This window comes from Ctenopharyngodon idella, chromosome 17 (genome assembly GCF_019924925.1).
Source record: "Ctenopharyngodon idella isolate HZGC_01 chromosome 17, HZGC01, whole genome shotgun sequence".
Classification (NCBI taxonomy): domain Eukaryota; kingdom Metazoa; phylum Chordata; class Actinopteri; order Cypriniformes; family Xenocyprididae; genus Ctenopharyngodon; species Ctenopharyngodon idella.
This window is the reverse complement of record NC_067236.1, coordinates 23,763,914-23,787,151: the sequence shown is the minus strand read 5'-3', so window position 1 is coordinate 23,787,151 and position 23,238 is coordinate 23,763,914. Positions and strand designations below refer to the sequence as shown.

The 23,238-nt window shown below is 34.7% G+C and overlaps 1 protein-coding gene across 1 annotated transcript in view; it reads left to right on the top strand.

Moving 5' to 3' along the window:
• The window catches only part of LOC127498588 (RAC-alpha serine/threonine-protein kinase), a 55,835-nt gene extending 33,754 nt beyond the window's left edge, over positions 1–22,081 (top strand). Inside the window, exons 4-14 of the mRNA XM_051868111.1 lie at positions 327–438; positions 658–784; positions 2,344–2,475; positions 5,077–5,142; positions 6,192–6,260; positions 6,343–6,468; positions 9,599–9,727; positions 16,093–16,307; positions 16,441–16,528; positions 17,901–18,003; positions 19,383–22,081. Coding sequence (XP_051724071.1) covers positions 327–438; positions 658–784; positions 2,344–2,475; positions 5,077–5,142; positions 6,192–6,260; positions 6,343–6,468; positions 9,599–9,727; positions 16,093–16,307; positions 16,441–16,528; positions 17,901–18,003; positions 19,383–19,462 — 1,247 coding nt within the window. The 3' untranslated portion in view covers positions 19,463–22,081. The remainder of the gene's footprint in view (positions 1–326; positions 439–657; positions 785–2,343; positions 2,476–5,076; positions 5,143–6,191; positions 6,261–6,342; positions 6,469–9,598; positions 9,728–16,092; positions 16,308–16,440; positions 16,529–17,900; positions 18,004–19,382) is intronic.
• Positions 22,082–23,238: the final 1,157 nt, after the last annotated feature.

The following is a 23,238-nucleotide window of genomic DNA, read 5'->3' as shown; positions in this document are numbered from 1 at the left end:
CTGTTTCATTACGCTCTCTCTGAGGGGCGAGTTGAAATGTTTTTCTGCGGCATGCTGTTGATAGGTTTTAGGTTCTGTTTTAGCAAAAATTTTCTCTTTTAAGAGGCCATTTTAAAGTGGAATCAGACATTGAATCTTGTGTAAAGTTTGTATCTGAGCGTGTGCCGTGCGAAGCACACCTGTTCGGCTCCGGCGTGCCGCTGTGGTTCCCTACTGAGTGTGTGTAATGTACTGCTGCAGAAACACGCAGATAAAGATAAATGATTGCAACCGTCATTTCTCTCCCTGTCCGTGTCTCTGGTGTGGTTTTCCCCGGATGTGTCCAGAGTGTCAGCTGATGAAGACGGAACGGCCCAAACCCAACACATTCATCATACGCTGCCTGCAGTGGACCACTGTCATTGAACGCACCTTCCATGTGGAGAAGCCCGAGGAACGGTCAGACACATGCATATATCTGTATATGTGCTCTTTATTCACTGTATGCAGAGCTCAGATATTCACCGCTTATTCTACAAACAAAATAGTGTGCAAGAACCAGAGTTATTATATACAATCTACTTACAAAGGAATATCACAGCCGATTTGTCAGAACCAACAATAATTGTAATACAAGAAGAAGTGTTTTTTGCATGTTCACTGTTGTTGTTGTTGTAGGGAGGAATGGACCAAAGCCATTCAGACTGTGGCCAACAGTCTGAAGAAACAAGAGGAGGAGATGATGGACTCTTCACATGACCACATGCACATGGAGACGTGTGTGACCAAACCTCCGCACAAAGTGGTACAGACACTCTTTTGTTTATTAAATATTAATGCTAATAAAAGATTAACTTTGCAAATGTAACTTAAAGAGAAAAAATGAAAGCGTTTCACAACTATTCACAACCTTTTTGAAAACTTTTTTAAACTCTGGTAAAATTGATCAAGTTTGCGTTCAAAACTGACCAAACACAATAAGCGAAACATATATATTTTTATGAAAAATATGAAATTAATGTACTGTATTTTAGTTCACTGATATTTTTTCTTTGTTTCATGATACTTATTTATATTCACCTCTGTAATATGCACCATTTATTTCTATATTACAGAAAAAAAAATGAAAAAAAAAAACATTTTTTTTTTTTATTTTAACATTTCTTATTATAAATAAAAATAATAAAATATTTTTAAAAAACATATTCTTTTATTATTTAAGACAATAAATGCAACATAATTTTTTAAAGATTTTAAATTAATGTACTATATTTTAGTTAACTAGTATTTTTTCTTTATCTTTCGTGATACTTAATAATATTCATCACACAGTATTCAACTCTACAATTTGCACAAATTTAATTCTATATTAAATAATAAAATATTGGAAAAAGAAACTTATTTTATTAGTGTTTAACATTTTTTACTATTATTAAATTAATAAAAAAATAAAATATTAAAAATTTAAGACAATAAGTGCAACGTAATTTTTTTAAAATATGAAATTAATGTACAATATTTTAATTCACTAATATCTTTCATGAAACTTAACAATATTCACCTCTCCAATATGCACCATTTATTTGTATTTAAAATAATAAAATATGAGAAAAAAACACATTTTATATTATTTCTGAGTATTCAAGTTAAAAATAGAACAAAAATCCAATGAATCAAGGCAGATTAGTGCCATCTGATGGAAAACAATAATGAAAATCTTATGTTATAAAATGATGTAACCGCTAGATGCCTGTATAGCCCTATATAATAATATATTAACAGGGTTGTGCAATCTCTAGTTGCAGAGAACAGTGTTTTCAGACATAATTACTTACTTTTGTTAGGTTTGTATTTGTGTATTTAGACATTATCAACTGCTACTTTTTGTCAAAAGTTTAGAATTTGTTTGACATGTTGAATTGAAGTGCAAATTATGCAAAAAATAGCTTTGTCCTACAGATTTTGTGTGTGTGTTCACATAACGATTGCCATAAAAGTCACCAAGTTTCGTACCATTTCAATTAAGTAAAAACTTTTAACACATCTAAAATGTCTTAAATGCCCAAAGACTACAATAGGGTTAATGTGTTTTAAACTCAAATGCTTAATGAGTCCAAATTGAGTCATCTTAATCAAAAGAACCTCATTAGTTCTTAAATAAAATGTCAGCATGAGGAACATTGTGCACTTGCTCTGTATAAAACATCAGTTCCCACACTCACATTTCTGGCATTCTTAGCATTTGCAGCAGTTCAAAGGTCAAACACGGAGCCGTCACATATAGCTCCAGCCCGTCAGTCGTGTCAGTATTTTGTGTTGAACTCGTGCAGGTGTTTGTTTGTTGACAGCTGATGTGTGTTTCAGACTATGCATGACTTTGAATACCTCAAACTCCTGGGAAAAGGCACTTTTGGGAAGGTGATTCTGGTGAAGGAGAAAGCAACGGGAAAATATTACGCCATGAAAATCCTCAAGAAAGAAGTGATTGTAGCTAAAGTGAGTAACAGCTGGAAAAATATAAGACAACTGAGAAATATTTGACTACTGAGTGTGTTTGTGCTTGTGTGCTTAACCATATTTTGAGTACAGTTTTGACCACAGAAGTGAGCTAAATCTGACAAAGCCTCCTTTAGTTGATGTGAAATGATGTATAAATAAAGTAAATAAATATGCTGAAAGTTTTCTGTTAGGTTTAGGGTGTGGGTTAGGTTATAGCAGTGACGTTATTTTACCAAAAGCCAAGCTATGGCAAACTTTGATGACTTCATCAAATCTTACTTTCTTTACATGACAACAAGTGTGTGTGAAAAAAAAAGAAAGAAAAAAAAAGGCGACGTGTGTGTGTGTGTGTGTGTGTGTGTGTGTGGTGCGTCCAAAGATTCACATATAGTCACAAGAGTCACATATAGCTTTGATCATTACCCAGCAAATTAGACAGTTATAGACCACTGTTATAAGAATTAAGGACTTTAGGACTTTCAATTACTTCGCACAGCTCAAAAGTCTGAATATTCTCCAATTTAAGTGTTATTTTTAATTTGATGACCAAAAACATTTTTTGTTCATCCTTCAAAGATTGTCCAAATTTGTAAAACTAAACGTTTCACAATGTAGGAAAACTAACACTTGGTGAAATACAAACACTTTTATTTTAAAATATAAAAAATACATTAAATTATTATCATAACCAGTAGATGTAAATAACAGAGGACCACTTATTGGCTCATTAGCCATTTCTACTCCCTAACAGTTTTTTTTTTTTCACATTTTGCTTTTGAATTTATTTTTTAGAGATGATCAAATCACTATTATAACATTTAAAAAAATCAGTTTTTGTAATTTTTTTGTCTATTTTTGTCACTTTTTGTACTGAAGTGTGAAGTAAATATTTGTATTTCATTTGCGAATGAAATTACACAGAAAGTGAGTAAAGAGCGCTTCCTTTATAATCATTGTCAGTCAGTTCAGTGAAAAATCGTTGAGTGCGAAAATTCCTGTTTTAATCAATGAATCTGACTAAACTTCACAATGAATCTTTTATTTATCATTCTGAATAATTGGTTATCGGTATTGGCATCGGCATATATCATTCTGAATAATTGGTTATCGGTATTGGCATCGGCATATATCATTCTGAATAATCAGTTATTGTATTGGCATGGGCAGATATCATTCTGAATAATCGGTTATCATCATGGGCAGATATCATTCTGAATAATCGGTTATCGGTATCGGCAGCAGCAGATATCATTTTGAGTAATCAGTTATCGTACTGGCATGGGCTGATATCATTCTGAATAATCGGTTATCGGTATCAGCAGATATCATTCTGAATAATTGGTTATTGGTATCAGCAGATATCATTCTGAATAATCAGTTATCGGTATCGGCATCAGCAGATATCATTCTGAATAATCGGTTATCGGTATTGCATCTGCATATATCATTCTGAATAATCAGATATCGGTATCGGCATCTGCATATATCATTCTGAATAATCGGTTATCGTATCGACATCAGCGTATATCATTCTGAATAATTGGTTATCGGTATCGGCATCAGCAGATATCATTCTGAATATTTGGTTATCGGTATTGGCATTGGCATTTATCATTCTGAATAATCGGTTATCGGTATCGGCATCAGCAGATATCATTCTGAATATTCAGTTATTGGTAATGACATCGTCATATATCATTCTGAATATTCGGTTATCGGTATTGCATCTGCATAGATCATTCTGAATAATTGGTATCGGCATCGGCAAATATCATTCTGAATAATCAGTTATCGGTATTGACATAGTCAGATATCATTCAGAATAATCTGTTATCGGTATTGACATAGTCAGATATCATTCAGAATAATCTGTTATCGGTATTGACATAGTCAGATAACATTCAGAATAATCTGTTATCGGTATTGACATAGTCAGATAACATTCAGAATAATCTGTTATCTATATTGCATCTGCATATGTCATTATGAATAATCGGTATCGGCATCAATGAATCTGACTAAACTTCACACTGAATCTTTTATTTACATCATGTCTCTGCTTTGTTTGTTATAATGAGAGGATTTGTGCATGTATAAAACTTAGTAAACTCGCACTTCATTCAGCATTTTGAGCGATACTGAGGAGATTCTCACCACCTCTGATTGGTCATTATTTTCAACAGAAATGCTTGTGATTGGCTACAATACTCAATGCTGCAAAATCATGTTGTAAATAGACACCTTTGCAGCGCCGTTGAACTTGTGTGACACGAATATAACTATCAGATCGCTTTAATTTACTTTCTTTTCTCCTGTATTAAACAATAACAAATTATATGTTACCTGTAGTAATATAACTCTGTTAATCCTGCAATAAAAATGTTACTTTGCATTGACCTGACCAGGAAGCCAAGGTATGATAATATACCCAATTGACGCCCCTGTTTTCAGTGAGTTTTTTATGTCACGTTTAATGACTACATCATTCCCGTACTTACATGTGTGCGATTTCATCACTTTACTATTATTCTAACATGTGTAAAACAGTCATGCTGAAGAGTGAGTAGCTGCGTCTGAACTCTTGACTGGTTCTTTCAGGATGAAGTGGCTCACACACTCACAGAGAACCGTGTGCTTCAGAACTCCAAACACCCCTTCTTGACGGTGAGAGACTCTCAGGCTCATCCAAACACTCCTGATCTCCTCTTCTTCTTCTTCAACACCCTCTCGTCTCAAGCACGTCTGCCTGTTTATCCATCTACACAATGCGTTTTAGAAGAGTTCAAGCTACTTCTTCAAATTGAATAATGTCGCCTGTTTCCGCTTCCTTCACCACTGAATAGCAAAAGTTTCCTCTTAGATCATACACTGCAAAATATGTTTGCTTACTTAGTATTTTTGTCTTGTTTTCCAGCACACATTCTTAAATCAAGATGCATGTACTTGATAAGCAAAATTACTTAAGATATTAAGTCTTGAATTTCTGAAAAATATATCAATATTAAGTGTTTTTTATTAATATTAATGGGGTCAGAAAAATAAACTTAATTCAAAGGGAAAACAAGTTTATTTTTCTGACCCCACTGGCAGATATTTGTTCTTGTTTTAAGCATAAACTCACTTCATTTTGATATTTTTTTTTCAGAAAACAAGATTTGGTGATTCTATAGTGAAGCAGAAATTCGATGCTTAAATGTATTTCAGAGATTCAGACTGCAGAATTTTTCACTATTCCTTTAATAGCGCCTCAGTATTTCTGTCTTGTTTTCCAGTACAAATATCTAAACACTTAAATCAAGATACATTTACATGAGACACAAAATGACATATTAAATCTTTCTTTTCTGAGAAATTAATGAAAATGAAGTGAGTTTATGCTTAAAACAAAAACAAATATCCACCAATTCAGTCAGAAAAATAAACTTGTTTTCACTTTGAATCCCATTGGAGGATATTTGTTCTCATTTTAAGCATAAACTCACGTCATTTTGATAATTTTTTCATAAAAAAAGATTTAATATGTAATTTTGCATCTCCAGTAAATGTATCCTGATTTAAGAATGTTTAGATATTTGTGCTGGAACACAAGACAGAAACACTGAGGAAGAACATCACATTTTGCTTGTGTTATTAAATGTCTTTATAATTAATATTTAATATAATTATTTAATACATTGTTGCTTGTATTTCTATGCATGAATTCACATGTTTAGGCTCTGAAATACTCCTTCCAAACCCACGACCGTTTGTGTTTCGTCATGGAGTACGCCAACGGAGGAGAGGTAAGGTTGGGATCTTCTCAGACCAGAGCTTGAAAGGATCATTTACAGTAATAAACGTTCCAGCATTCATTCCTTCCTGCAGCTCTTCTTCCACTTGTCACGGGATCGGGTTTTCTCAGAGGACCGAGCGCGCTTCTACGGGGCGGAGATCGTGTCTGCGCTGGACTACCTGCATTCAGAGCGAAACGTGGTCTACAGGGACCTGAAGGTCAGGAGCTCAACTGTTCATAATTTCAGATATATTGTCTACATGTGGGAATGAAATGCTGCCAAATCCTCAGTGACTCCTCTACGGCATCATTATTCACTAAATAAACCATTTTATACATTATTATGGTAGTCATTATGGATGAATCCACATCTTAATGTCTTAAAAAGTATATGTTCAATAAATAAATAGCCTAAATTAATTAATAATAATAGCCATAAATAATACATTTTAGGATTTTAGTTTTATCATTTTTGTTATTGTTATTTATATTTGTTTTGTATACAATGCTGTATTCTAACATTTTAAATTGTAAATATTGATGTCAGATTTGGATCATCCAGTCAGATTTAAGAGTCTGTTTTGTAAGGCAGCTTTACCTGTGAAGTTTGATGTTGTTGATAGTTTGCAGCATTATTTGGGAGAGATTTTCTTTCCTTAAGAAAAATCAAACTATTGGTATCGGCAGATATCATTTTGAATAATTGGTATCGGCATCAGCTATCATTTTGAATAATCGCCATTGGCATCGGCAGATATCATTCTGAATAATCGGTATCGGCATCAGCTATCGTTCTGAATAATCAATTATCGTATTGGTAGATATCATTCTGAATAATCGGTTATCAGCATAGGCAGATATCGTTCTGAATAATCGGGTATCAGCATCGGCAGATATTCTGCATAATCGGCATCGGCAGATATCGTTCTGAATAATAAGTATTGGCATCAGCTATTATTCTAAATAATCGTTTATTGGTATTTGCATTGGCAGATATCATTCTGAATAATTGGTTATCGGCATTGGCATATATCATTCTGAATAACTGGTTATCGACATCGGCAGATATTATTCTGAATAATCGGTTATCAGTATCGCCATTGGCAGATATTCTGAATCATCGGTATCAGCAGATATCATTCTGAATAATCTGTTATCAGTATCGGTGGAGAAATGTATCATTCTGAATAATCGGTTATCGGCATCAGCAGGTATCATTCTGAATAATTGGTTATCGGTAATGGAATCTGCATATATAATTCCGAATAAACGCTATTGGCATCGGCATATATCATTCTGAATAATCGGTTATCGACATTGGCAGATATTCTGAATAATTGGTATCGGCAGATAGCATTCTGAATAATCAGTTATCGGTATCGCCATTGGCAGATATTCTGAATTATTAGTATTTGTATCGGTGGAGAAATTTATCATTCTGAATAATCGGTTATCAGCCTCGGCAGATGTCATTCTGAATAATCGGTTATCGTATCGGTGGAGAAATTTAGTACTGCTGCATCTTTAATTATTAATCTGTAATCCACAGTCTCTGCAAACAGTCCTGAGCATGTCAATTAACAGCAAATTTTAATTTTGTGCGATCTATCCCTTTAACTGTGAAGTTGATGTTGTAAGTCTCTCTGACCCGTCCAGATGATGATACTGTAGGTCAGCAGAACACCCCGTGTTTTGCTTTCTCTTCGTTTCTCCTTCTCCTCCTCCTCTCTTTCTGTCTTGGCTCTGGGCTGCTCAGGTTCATGTGAAAGTGCCGGTGTAGCAGGACGGGTGTTTGTGCTGACTAATGTTCTCGGGCCTCTGGCCACGTGTGAGCTACAGCTGCCAGGTGACTGTGAGGACGTGCTGATATTAACACACACCGACAGAGGTGCCCGCAGATGCCGTCCTGTACTCTTCCACTCCAACATTTGAACTGGAGTGTTGTATGGAACTGGCTTGGATGGTTGACATTTCTATTTCACAAGAATGCAACACAAGCCAGGCCGGATTATAACATATCAGCAAGCTCTCTGTAAAATAAAATGGTTTAACAGAAGACGGGGAGACAAACGAAACACTGTTGTGAGAGTTTGAGGTTTGACATTGATGTTTAATAATAACGAATATTTCAAGACCAACCATGAGTTTAAACATTAAGTGATGATAAGTGTACTTTTAAAATCCTAAATGTTTGTATGTGTTTGTTTGTTCATTTATGTGTTTGTTTGTTCATTTAATATATTTACATTTTATTTATTTACTTTTAAATTTGACTTTTTATTTATTTATTTGTTTTTTATTTAAATATTTACTTTTTATTTATTTACTTTCTTTCTAAATGTATTTACTTTAATTTATTTACTCATTATTTAATTAATTATTTTCTTTTTATTAATTTATTTACTTTTAATGTGTTTATTTACTTTTAATTTATTTACTTTTTTTACTTTTTACTTATTTATATATTTATATACTTTTTATTTATTTGCTTGCTTTTTAAATGTATTTACTTTTTATTTATTTACGTTTTAATTAATTATTTTTTATTTATTTACTTTTTATTTATATATTTACCTTTAATGTATTTATTTACCTTTTATTCATTTATTTACTTTTTATTTATTTTTATTTGTTTCCTTTTAATTTATTTACTTTTAATTTATTCAATTACTTTTTACTTTTTTATTTATATATTTACTTTTTATTTACTTTCTAAATGTATTTACTTTATTTATTTATTTACTTTTTAAATTAATTAATTGTATCGGCATATATCATTTTGAATAATCGGTTATCGGTATTGGCATTGGCATATATCATTCTGAATAATCGGTTATCGGTATCAGCATCGGCAGATGTCATTTTGAATAATCGGTTATCGGGGATTGGCATCGGCATATATCATTCTGAATAATCGGTTATCAGTTATATTTTAATTAATTAATTTTTTATTTTACTGTTTATTTATATATTTACTTTTAATGTGTTTATTAACTTAATTGATTTACTTTTTTATTTTATTATTTTTTTTTTTTACATATATTTAGTTTTTAGTTTATCTATTTATTTCTATATTTTTTACATGTTTTTTTATTTATTTACATTCTAATTATTTATTTACTATTTTATGTTTATTTACTTCTTTTCTTCTCAAATGGTGTGATTGTAGCTTTTTGGAGCTGGTTGGTTTGGCTCAAGGCCTTTTTTGAAATACCTTTGATGGAAATTATGAAATTCTGGCGGTCACTGTTGTGATACTATAGAAAGAAACTGCTCTTATTAGATGATCACATGGTCACAGCGCAACTGAAATATTTGCTCTCTCTATTCTGCCGTTGTCTTTCACAGCTGGAAAACCTGATGCTGGATAAAGACGGTCACATAAAGATCACTGACTTCGGCTTGTGTAAGGAGGGCATCACAGACGGAGCCACTATGAAGACCTTCTGTGGGACTCCAGAGTATCTGGCCCCTGAGGTGAGACCAACCACATGATCAAACCATTCACAGAACCCATTATGCTGATCTGAAGAGCCTGTAATCAAACATCAAGAACCTTTTGAATCTCCAATGCAGGGATTCACAAAACAAATCGTATTTTGCATATTTTAAGTCTATTTATAAACACTGGCAAAATAACATATTTTCATTGGCAAAATAGAGGAAAAACAGACATTGTTGTATCTAAAATGTAAGTCAACTAATAGCCTAATAATATCGAATTTGCGAACGTGCTGATATTCAGGAAAACAGCACTTTTGCTCGTGTGATATTGCTTAGAAATATTAAAAACAAGAACTTATACAGAGACTTTTTTTTGCACCATATCTTGGTTTTTGGAAGCATTTTTATTAATTTTGGTGGCATTTTTGCCCCAGGCGCATAGCAAAGGCCGCTACTGCAGGTATGACATGTGGCAGCTCAAGGGTGTGTGTGTGTGTGTGTGTTTTGGAGAAGGGCTGCCCATGTTGACACAGTTGCGGCCACGTTGTTTTTAGCCCACCATTTTGGAATCTGCTGGGAAAGGGGCTTGGCAGAGTTGCGGGAAACGTGAGCGTCCCGGTGCAGTCAGACGGGCCACCAGCGCTCCAGCTGACGCCCACAGCTGCCCCACATCATATCATGGGACAACAACACCCTGACTGGGGCTTTCCTCTGCCCTCTTGTGGGGGCTGCGTGTGTGCATGTGTGGATTGGCTATAAATGGTGCGTTTATTGTTCTAAAAATGTTTAGGGTTCAGGGTTAGTATATAGTAACTAGTTTTATTTAAAAGTCTATGCTCTCATTTTGACTCATAATGTTTGAATATGTTACTCTCCGAGACAGAGCAGAGTTTCCCAAACTAAAATGGCAAGAGGTTTGTGAGTTTATAAAAAGCTGATAATTAGTTAAATCATAAAAATGTAAGATAATTCAATAATGTAACTTATTTCAGTTAAATAACAATAATAATAATATTTTAAATTGTTGTTAAATGTTACAAATATTTTTCGAAGCACCCCTGAGATTTTAAGTAAATATTTCAATAATTCATTTGCATGCACATTTGCATATTCACGGTTCTCTGATTTTGGTTAATGGCCTGACATAAACAAGTACTTTATTGATTTATTTTTACTTGATTTATTACAATTTTATATTTTAATTAACTTGAGAAAACCATGATTGTGATCATTTAATAATAATAATAATAATTTGTTGTTAAATGTTATAATGTGTTAAATTATTTAAATGTCTTAGTCTCAGGTGTACTTTATTTTAAAATTATTTATTACAATTTTCATTTTAATTAACTTGAAAACATCATTTTTGTGATCATTTAATAATTATAATAATAAATAATAATAATAATAAATTGGTTTAGATGACAAAAAAATTTGTGAATCCCTGAAGAAAAGGAATAACTCGTTAATTCTGTCATCATTTACAGCTCATATACATGTATTTTTTCTGTTAAGCACAAAAGGAAATGTTTATCAGTATCTCTTCTATAAAAACCGCAAAATGACTAAATAAGCAGCTTGAAGGCGTCACAACAGTTGCCCATATGACTTATGCGCAATATTAGTTTTCTGAAGTCATACGGTATCTTTGTGTTTGTGTTTGCATCAGTGTGAATAAGAATCACAAGATTTTTGAGGAAATAAGTACTTAAATTTCATTTCTGTTCCTCATAGACAGTCTTTTGTAGTTTTTTGTAGCTCCACAGCACTGTTAAACATCTGTACATCCACTGAAACAGAGTCATACAGGTTTGGAACATCATGATGACAGAATGATGATTGCTCTGTTAGACGCCCTCATACGAGACGTCCAGGAACCCGTGTCACCTTTCTCTCCTCATCCCGGCAACTTCAGTTCAATCCCCATGTTGACATGACAACACGGCCCAGCACGGGACACTTCGGGGGGTGTTGCCATGGAGACGGGTGGCCTCTCTGGAGTTGGGCCCAGGCCGTGTTACAGGTTGTTCCGCTGTAAACAATGACCTTGTTGTGCGTGTGGAGCTCTGGAATGCTGTTACGTCTGGAAATATTCCACCAGCCCAGAGAGAGAAAAGTGAGGGAGGGATGAGAGAATTCGGAAGAAAACAGGTGGAAGTGTTTTAAATGCACAACGACACATGGAAAAATTGATGTTTTGTGTGCTTTACAGAGCAGTGGCTCTCAACCAGGATCCACTAGGGGGCCGAAGATGGCTTAAAATAATTTAAATAAAACAAATATGTTTTAGAATAAGGTAAAACATGTTACCTCAAAAAAGCAAGCAGCAATTATTGTGGTCAATCACAATAATGGCATAATGAGTCATGCCAGCATGGCTGGAACATCAGAGCAACTGCAACAATGAGTGGTTAAAGACATTTTTAGTTTATTTTAGTCAAAATGGCTGAAAAATCACAAATACAATCAGTAGTAATACAATTTAATTGCTTATAATTTTTGACCAATAGGTGGCACTGTTATCAAATTATTAGAGTCAGTGTGAGGTAGTGTTGTCAAAAGTACTGACTTCGATACCAAGTCGGTACTGAAATTTTAAAAATGTGACGCTTTAAGCGCTGTTGAGCGGATTCGTAAACGCCTCTGATTGGCCGTTGTGTTCACGCGCTCAACAGATATGTCTGTGATTGGCTACAACGATCAACGCACGGGAGCGTTTGAATTTGAAAGCGTTTTAAAAGCGGGAGCGTTTGCAAGCAGGCGGACCTGTCTGCGTGTGTATCTGTGTAAGCACTCTGTGAAGAGCGTCACAGATGACTATTTACAACATGTTTTTGAAGTGTTGATCATTGTAGCCAATCACAGACATATCTGATGAACATGTGAACACAATAGCCAGTCAGAGGTGTTTATGAATCAATCCGCTCAACAGCGTTCAAAGCGTCACATTTTTAAAATTTCAGTGCCGAAGTCTTTACTTTTGACAGCACTAGTGTGAGGTGACAATGACACATACAAAGTTTGGTGTCAATCTGCCAAAGCGTTGCAGCCTCAGAATCAGCTTGGCATCATGTCAACAATTTCGTTGATGCGTTATTCGAGAACAGTTTGGTCAATCGAAAAGATTTTGGTTACTTTTTGCCGGCATGTTCCGAAGATGATCTGAGCCAATTTTGGCGAAAATCAGACCAATGGTCTAGGAGGAGTTTGAAAAAGTTTTTTTTAGAAAAAGTCAAAATGGCGGACAGCCTGTTCAACTGAATATAGCATAATTGTTATCATTGTTCTCGATATGACTCAAGGAATCTATAAAGACCAGTTTCATTAAAATAGACAAAATTATTTAAAAGCTATTAGCATTTTTAAAAATTTCCTTATAATTTTTGACCAGAAGGTGGCGCTGTTCCGAAACTTTTTGAGTAACTTCGGAGCATGTTCCTGATGACACATACCAAGATTTTCGTAACAATATGCTAATGTGTATGTAATTTACAACATTTTACGACAAAATTTAAAATGACCGACGCCCAAAATGGCCAATAGAGGCAACTTCTGTAAGAAAAAAAAAAAAAACGTTCAGATGTTAAAAGCAAAAATAACCTTTTTTCATATCTCTTGGCCAGTAGATGGCGCTGTGCCAGAATGCTGCATGTAGATTCAGGTCATGCTTGTGATGACATGTACCAAGTTTCTTCTCGAGAACCTAAACCTATAGCCTTGCATCTAATTTGACGTGTTCTTTGTCGAATTTGTTTACACGTTATTCCAGAATGGTTGGGTTTATGATGTTGAAGATGATCTGAGTCAATTTTGGTGAAAATCAGACAAACAGAGTAACTGCAACAATGAGTGGTTAAATACATTTTTAGTTTATTTTAGTCAAAATGGCAGAAAAATCACAAATACAAACACGAGTAATACGATTTATTTGCTTATCACTTTTGACCAATAGGTGACACTGTTATCAAATTATGATGGTGTGGTCAGTGTGAGGTGAAAATGACACCAAATTTAAAGTTTGGAGTCAATATGCCAAAGCGTTGCAGAGTTACAGCCTCAGAATCAGTTTGGCATCTTGCCAACAATTTCGTTGATGCTTATTCGAGAACGTTTTGGTCAATTGAAAAGCTTTTGGTTACTTTTTGCCGGAATGTTCTGAAGATGATCTGAGCCAATTTTGGTAAAAATCAGACCAATGGTCTAGGATGAGTTTGAAAAAGTTTTTTTTTTTTTAAATTCAAAATGGCGGACAGCCTGTTCGACTAAATATAGCATAATTGGTATCATTGTTCTCGATATGACTCAAGGAATCTATAAAGACCAGAGTTTCATTAAAATAGACAAAATTGTTTAAAAGCTATTAGCATTTTTTAAAATTTCCTTATAATTTTTGACCAGAAGGTGGCACTGTTGCGAAACTTATGGCCCCGATGACATATACCGAGATTTCGTAACGATATGCTAATGTGTGTATAATTTACAGCATTTTACGACAAAATTAGAAATGGCTGACGCCCAAAATGCCCAACTTCCATAAGAAGTTATAAGCAAAAATAGCCATTTTCCATATCTCTTGACCAGTAGATGGCGCTGTGCCAGAATGCTGCATGTAGCCTCAGGTCATGCTTGTGATGACATGTACCAAGATTCGTCTCGAGAACCTAAAGCGTTGTGGAGATATAGCCTTGCATCTAATTTGATGTGTTCTTCATCGAATTTGTTTATGCGCAATTTTGGTGAAAATCAGGCAGGACGAGTTCAAAAAAGTAGGTTTTTTGGTAAATTCAAAATGGTGGGGATATTTTCATGATGGAAAATAATGTCATATGGTGGATTTGAATCGTCTTCAGCCAAGGAATTGAGGAAAAAAATTATAATTTTAGAATTGAATTTTGAAGAATTTAGTTTCTAGCCCTAATGGTTCAAAAGTTATTTACATAAACGCGAGTGCAACTTTGGACAGTTGGTGGCGCTAGAGGGATTGAGTTAGAGACTCCAAAATCGGTGTGGTTAATGTTCAGACTGTCCTCTATCTGTGTGCCAAATTTCACAACTTTTTACCATACGGTTCAATGGGCTGCCTCAATTTCACTTTCAAAGTACTTTATTGTCATGATTGTTTTACACACAAGTAGTGACAGAAAAAAAGGTGTTAATGCAGTTAATCCAGTAATGTTAATCTAATAACTTAAATATTGTGATTATAACGGTGAGATGTTATGACCAGGGTTATTATAGATAACTAAAACCATAGAAAACCTAGTTCCTTGAAATAAAATAAACTTTAACTGAAATAATATACTTATTTTATTTCAGCTAATTGCCATTTCTCAATTTCATTTAGTTTAACTTGAAGTACTTAAATAACTAAAACTAAAACTGAAATAAAAATTAATAAAAACTATATAGACGTATAAAAAAAATTAAAAATAATAAATATTGATAGCACTATCTCAAGTTAGGACTGGCGCTGTGTGAGTGAAGTTTACTCTACATTGCTGGTCATGTCATGGAAATAGCGACTGGTTCACGTCAGCGCAGTGCCGCTGGGATGTGTTTACTGCTGTTTACACAGTCCGTCTGAAGACGTGGGTCTCCTCGGGCTCGGCGGCGGCTCCTGGGCTCCTGGCAGCTTCACAGCTGTGCTGTTCTTCTACATATATGGGGCAGCTGCAGGCCCAGCTGTCTCTCTCCGTGAGTCACATGACAGCGGCGCTGGAAATAGACAGCGGTCAGTAATTCTAGCAGCTCCGTGGCTTCACCTTTCCACTGACCGCACGGACTGAGTCATTCTCTCCCCGTGACCCGCGGTCGGGGTTTCGGTAACACTCAGTGGGAGCTGTTACACACGCAAACACACCGGCACCATCAGCTCTCGGTTATCACACTGTTCTTATTTAAGGAGGACCTGTTATTCCCTTTTATAATGTCTTGATTGTGTTTTTGGGCTCTACTAGAACAGGTTTTTATGCTTGAATGTTGATTATTTTCCTCATATTCTCCATTGTTCAGCTCCGTCTGTCAGTAACGCTCTGTTTAGTTCCTGTCTCTATGAAGCCCCTCCTTCTGAAAAGCACAATGTGCTCTGATTGGTCGGCTGGAGCAGTGTGTTGTGATTGGTGTTTGGGAAATGCCCCGCCCCTTACCGTAACCTCCAGTTTCAACACACTACTAACTAACTCAACCAGGCCCCGCCCCTTTATTCTGCGTATAAATTATTTAAATGAGGAATATTGTGAAGAAAACTCAAGACTACAATGGAGGCGTTTCAGGGAGTTCAGAAACAGTGAGTGTGTGAGTGAGTGTGTGATGGGTAGGTTTAGGGATAGGGGAGAGAATATACAGTTTGTACACCCATAAAACATGAAAACTCAACGTGTGTGTGTGTGTGTGTGCAGGTGCTGGAGGACAATGACTACGGCCGTGCAGTGGACTGGTGGGGTTTGGGAGTGGTGATGTATGAGATGATGTGTGGCCGTCTGCCCTTCTATAACCAGGATCACGAGCGTCTGTTTGAGCTCATCCTGATGGAGGACATCCGCTTCCCTCGCACACTCGCTCCGGAGGGAAAATCGCTGCTGTCCGGCCTGCTCAAGAAAGACCCCAAGCAACGGTCGGTGTCATCACGTACTGCCATACTGCTCTTCATACTGTATCCCAGCATGCAAAGCACACTTACTGATATTTAGCATGTCAAGTGTTTCTGGTGTCAGTAATGGAGTGTGTGTGTGTGTGTGTCTTTTTAGGTTAGGTGGCGGTCCTGATGATGCTAAAGAGATAATGCAGCACAAATTCTTCACTGGAATTGAGTGGCAAGATGTTTACGAGAAGAAGGTAAAAACACACGTATGATCACATCTCATATAAGGAGAAGCACAGCAAACACACACACACGATCATATCTCGGAGAGATCACCAAACTCACGTTCAGTAGATCAGGGCTTTTCAGTCTTTTAGATGCCATGAACCCCCAAATATGATCATCCTCGTGTGAAGGACCCCATCCTAAAATTTAAAAGGCATCTATCTTTTATAAACACCCGAATTTATACACTGAAAAATGAATATTATAAATCTAAAATTAGTTTCTATTAAGTTTTGTTATTATATATATGTATTCTTTTACTATGGTAATGTACTGTTAAATGCATTATTTATTTATTTATTTAAATTGAATCTAATTTTATTTCTTTTTTTTTTTTTATGTTAATCGATTTTTGTATTTATTTTAATCTGTTTTAATCTATTTATTAGATTAATAACTAACTAATGTTTTATTTGAATCACATTTTTATTTATTTATTAAAAATAAATTATATTTGTATTATGGAAAAAATAATATAAATAAAGTAGAATGTTAAATGCATTATTTATTTATTTATTTAAATTTAATCTAATTTTTATTTCTTTTTTATATTAATCGATTTTGTTAAATGCATTATTTACTTATTTATTTATTTAAATTGAATCTAATTTTTATTTATTTTTTTATTTATATTAATCGATTTTTGTATTTATTTTAATCTAATTTAATCTATTTATTAGATTAATAACTAATGTTTTATTTTAATCAAATATTTATTTATTAAAAATAAATTATATTTGTATTATGGAAAAATTTATATAAATAAATAAATTATAAATATATGCTACGTTATTTTATATTTTTTCTACTCCCTATAGTAATGTACTTTTAAATGTATTATTTATTCATTTATTTAATTTTAATCAATTTATTTATTAATTTATATTAATCTAATTTTTATTTATTTATTTTAATCTAATTTAATCTATTTAATACATTAATAACTAATATTTTTTTTTAATCACATTTTTATTTATTTATTAAAAAAATAAATTATATCCTACAATTATTTTTGCATTTATAGGAGTTTCCCTTCAGGAGTTTTTTAAATAAATCATGCAACTTGATTTACTAAGGTTTGCGCTAGTTAATTTACTGGTGTTTGTGCCATTATTCAACACCCCAAAAAACATCTAAACCCATTTGCGCCTGTCATGACATTGCAGTTAATGCTATTTCACATTTAAGTAAATGTGTCACTTGCCATTTCTCTGCAGTTATTTGTGAAATTTACTAGCAATTTCTGAGTGAAAATCCCACAGCAGTTTTTCAGTGTAGTGAAGTAGAATGGCTGTAAAATGGTTGATCAGGATTGTCTAACAGTCTCTCTCTGTTCCTCAGCTGATTCCTCCGTTCAAACCACAAGTGTCCTCAGAAACAGACACCAGATATTTTGATGAAGAGTTCACAGGACAGACCATCACCATCACACCACCTGGACAAGGTACCGCCGTCACAAACACCTGGAATATTAGGCTGCTGTCACTTTAAGACAAAATGCACAGATCCAAAATACTGGTTTAAAAGAACAGGTCTCATGTGCTCACCTATTTTCGTGAAGTTCTGAGTTTTCGTTTAGGATTTATAGGCTTTTTCAGTATATTTTGCCACGCCCCTTTTCTAAATGACACTGTTATAGCTACCCAAAGGGTAAAGTTCAACTTTTTTTGATAATTATTAATCTAGAGAGTCCAGAGAATTGTACTGCACTGGTTTGGTTCCGATCGGGCGAAAAACCTAGGATTAGTTCGCAAAAATAGTTTTTTTACATAATTGTTAATATTTAATAAACGATTCGATTAACAGCAGTGGTTCTTGAGGCAAAGTTGTTCAGCATGAGATCTATCAAATGATATGCATATTGTGTGGATGTATGAAACACCATGTGGTTACAGAGGTGTAAAACTTTTTAGCGCCAACTAGTGGCCGATTTCTTTCAAAATTCTTACAGACCTCTAGGACCATGAGTCAAACATGCCCACTGAGTTTCATTCCAATCGGCCTCTATTAACCTTGTCTAATAGGTGCACAAACTTCATTGGCTGATGGCGGCCATGTTTTTTGAGATACGCCAATGTCTCATAGACTATCATGCCCCCTTGGACCAAGACACTGCATGCCAATTTTCAAGTCAATTGGACTAACGGTTGCGTAGTTACAGCTGTTTTAATGTTTTTTTCATGTTATAGCACCACCAAGTGTCCAATCGCCACGATTTTTTTTACTGTGACCACAGATTGAGCCCATACACAAGTATACCAAGTTTGGTGAAAATATCTCATTCCGTTCAAGAGTTACAGCCATTTTAGTAAAAGTGGCCACGCCCATTTTGAACGTTTTGGCGCCCCTTAGCGACCGTGAATCAAAATTGCAACTTTTTTTTGATAACTTTGGATATTCATTCTCCAGAGAACATTTCTGCACTGGTTTGGTTCCGATCTGGCGGAAAAACCTAGGACTAGTTTGACTAGGTTTTGGACAAAATTCAAAATGGCGGAAAATTTTTCCAGGCGCAAATGAAATCGGAGATATACGTTTTGTTCGTTTCCAACGATATAAGGCACTTGAGTCTAAGACAAACTGTCTAGGTAGGGGTTATGAGCAGTTTAGCGTTTTTGATCGCTGTAGCGCCACCTATTGGCCAATCAGTCTCTCCCCAAATTGAGACCTATCATCTGACCAAGTTTCGAGTCTCTAGGTAACTTAACAAGTGTTACTGAACTGCTCACAATTACTTTCATGCCAACTTTAGTTATAAAAGAAGCATATTAAAAAGTGTAAAGGGGAAATAAGCATTTATGACTGTGTCTATCTTGTAAACAGAGGATGGTATGGAGCCGTTCGACAGCGAGAGGAGGCCACATTTCCCACAGTTCTCCTACTCCGCCAGTGGAATGGCATGAAAGCGTCCCGATATCTGCCTCTGCTCCAGCATTTCCAACACTTTAGGTAGACGTTTCCCCTTCCTCTGACGGACGCAGCATCACACAAGCTTCACAGAAGCTGCTCTGAGATCAGCGTGAAGGGAGATGTTTACCAGCACGTCTGGATCTGTGATGTTTGTCCTGAAACTAGTTTCTCTTTGCTTCTGTGGCCTTTGATTTCATGATGTTTTCTGAGGATATGAGAGGGAACACTGAAACATGTTTCCACTCGAACTGCCAAATTAATGTCCATTAATATAGCATTGAAAGAAATGGATTGTACAGCACATCTTTAGTCTAGTATTGAAGTATTAAAACTAACCTCATGCCAAATATTATTTTATTTCCATTCAAAAACACCATTTATATAAATCGACCAATTGAAACGAATAAAAAAGCAGCTTGTATAAATGTATAGACTGAATTGAACTGTGTCTCGACCCCTAAAGTACTTTTGGTCTAAATTTCACTTGCATGGAATGTGCAATATAGTAGAAATGTAGATAAATTATTATTTTATTTCATTTTTTTAATTACTTATTAAAATGACTGAATTCCACAAAACTAGAAATTAACTTATTAAAAACCACCACCATCAATATAGCAAAGGAGTGAAATCTGAACATGTCTGGATCATATTTCAAATCCTAAAATCAAAAGCGAGAAATAAACAATTATATTTTTCTTTAAGAAAATAAAGCCTGAGTTTAGGGCCAAAAATGACGGTATTAAGGCCCGTTCACACCAAGAACGATATCTACGCCGTAGACGGGACGCGTCAAAATATATTTGCGTTCAGCTCCAACGAACGATAACGGTCTGTTTTTTGTAAGCTCACACGCTGCGGTTTTAAAGTGTGTACAACATGTTTTTGCTGATATTGTTGCACTTACACGGCTTCAACCAGCAGATGTCCTCAGCGTGATATGTTTCGAGTGAATAGCTAGCGTAATCGATCTAATCTAACAGTGACGAAATCAATATAGTGGAATCAAAACAACGCCTTTCACTGCAACTTTTTCACTGCAACTTCAAAGGAAGCAAGACAATGCTGTAGTTAAAATTAGCGCTGGATACCTGAGGTAATTTTATATTACACTGTTTGCTAGCCTAGCATTATGATCTAATTTTTTGAGTTGTCAAACCGCGGTGGTTTTTCACTTTTCCACAATATCGTCCGCCATTTTAAATTCGCGAGACGTTGAATTAGAATGGATTCTGATTGGCTGTCAGTGTTTTATCGTTCAACCGTTCTGAAAGTGATCCCAATGATCGTTATCATTATAGCTGTGGTGTGGACAGTGCCATTCTTTTATATTTAGAACGATTTTTAGAACTATATCTTTATCGTTATCTTTATAGTTATCGTTCTTGGTGTGAACGGGCCTTTACGATTCAAATGTATCCATGAGAATGAGGAATTATACAATTTAAATGTGTCACCAAAATAATTCTTAATTTATTATATGATGCAATTTTATACAATTGAATCATTACAATATCTGTTTGATGATAAATAAATTATTTTGTGTTTCATAACTGTTTTACCATATAAATACTGCATAAAAGCCATTACTTAGACACAATACATTTCAAATGTTATAGAGGATGTTACTGGGGCATGTTGTCACAAAAGGTCAACGCAGAAATTGGCTTTAAAAATTAATCCATCCTGAAAAATGTATGATTTAAATCCTATAATTTCTTCTTTTATGTGAGCCTGACATGTTTTGATGGGTTTCAGTGTCTCGTATTAAGGAGCTTTTTGTATTCTCCATCTCATCAATCCTCTTCCTGTTTTATTTTCTGTGTTTTCCATGTTCTGTTGCGTGTGTTTTTATCCCAGTGTGTTGCACAGCCTCGGCGAGGTACTTTAGCGACTGATGAACAATTACAATCCAAGGGACCATCTAAACCTTCTAACTGTTTAAAATGACTTTGTGTTTTAGCTTGGATTCGTTTATTAGTTAAATATTAACAACTAGAAAGGACTTATGTGATTTACTGTGTGCTCCACACACACACACCATGCAAAACAGATTCATTTTGTGCATTAAAAGTGTATTGTACAACTTATTTAAAGCAACATTTCTACACATTGGTGTAAATATAATGAAACTGTTTTGAAGCACTTGTGATTTAACTCACAACCACACGTGTGAGAATCTGTTGGCTGGTTATGTGTGTTTTAAACATTATTATTATTATTATTATTGTGAAATGCTCTGATCATTGTTGATGGTATGTGTAATAATCACACACACAGATGTTGGTCAGCATACGTAAATGAATGTAAAGGCCTTTCCTCTCTTTTCACCTTATTACCTTATTATATATATGCAAAACAATTGTTTCCTATTTTTTTAGATCTGATGTTTCATATGAATTATGCTTTTTCATACAGTCCTCTGATCTTTTTTTTAAATGGGAAGATATTTTACTTTTATATCCTTTAATTTTGTTGTCTTTTTTAATACGTAAACTAAAGAACACCAGCTTTAGGATACAAATAATAATTTGTATACATTGTTCAGCTGTTTTTATGATTTAGACTTTTTTTCCATTGAATTGATCAAATAAACTTTTGGCTAAATTGTACTGGTTGATTATTTCACAGTATTTCACACCTCTTCTATACATCTGTGTTCTTCCAAGTAAAAATTAAATTTACAGTTAATTAAACATTGGTAACCCTGAGGTTTGATGTTTTGGTAACACTTTACAATAAGGTTTCATTAAAGGGAACTTTTTTTGTTCAAAATTAACAAAACTTAAATAATATCACCAATTCTTCTTCCAAAAAGTATTTTTGTCTTACGCTGATTCACTGTGGTAAGCTTATTATAAGTGTTTACAATTTAGACCTGACGGGATGGTTTTCGCGGGAAATTGCGTACATTCATCATATCCGTAAATAGAAGCTGATTCTCATTTCGAAGGCTGCGTCCTCAGGAGGTCGCATTTGAAGGCTGCATACGTCATCGAGGCGGTCTCATTTAAGAAAAGTAGCCGTTAGATTGCAAAGTAAGAAATAAATTACAGTATTTTACACTTAACGAAGAATAACAGTCAATACTTTTCTTAAATAATGCTGCGTTCCAGACGAGGTTGGAAATACCCCAAGTTAAATGTCCTGCTTCAGACCTATCACAATACGTCACGTTCACATGTTGACCACACGACATGACGCACGACATCGCCATGACACCATGAGAGCATATCTGTGTCAATTATGGCAAAATAAAAATAACATAAATAGCTTTGAAAACAGCTGATGAAAAGCGAACGTAACATTACATTAACGTATTATCTAATGTTAAAGTTTGTTTTTACATTCATATTCATTGGAAACGAGACGCGCTGACATCTTGGAAGTGACATAAAATGACGCTCTCGCTGAGGTCGGGATTGATCGATGTTCCGAGTTCACACGCCGAATATCCGACTTTGAATGGCGTTCCAGACGTTATTTCCTAGAAAGAGGTAGGAAAAATCCGTCTGGAAGCAGCATTAGACCTGACGGGATGGTTTTCGCGGGAAATTTCGTACATTCATCGCTCGCCCGTGCGTGTCTCGTCATATCCGTAACTGCCTCCTCAGGAGGTCGCATTTGAAGGCTGCACACAACATCGAGGCGGTCTCATTTAAGAAAAGTAACTGTTAGATTGCAAAGTAAGAAAGAAATTACAGTACTTTACACTTCATGAGGAATAACAGTCAATTTGATTACGGTTACTTTTCTTAAATAAGACATC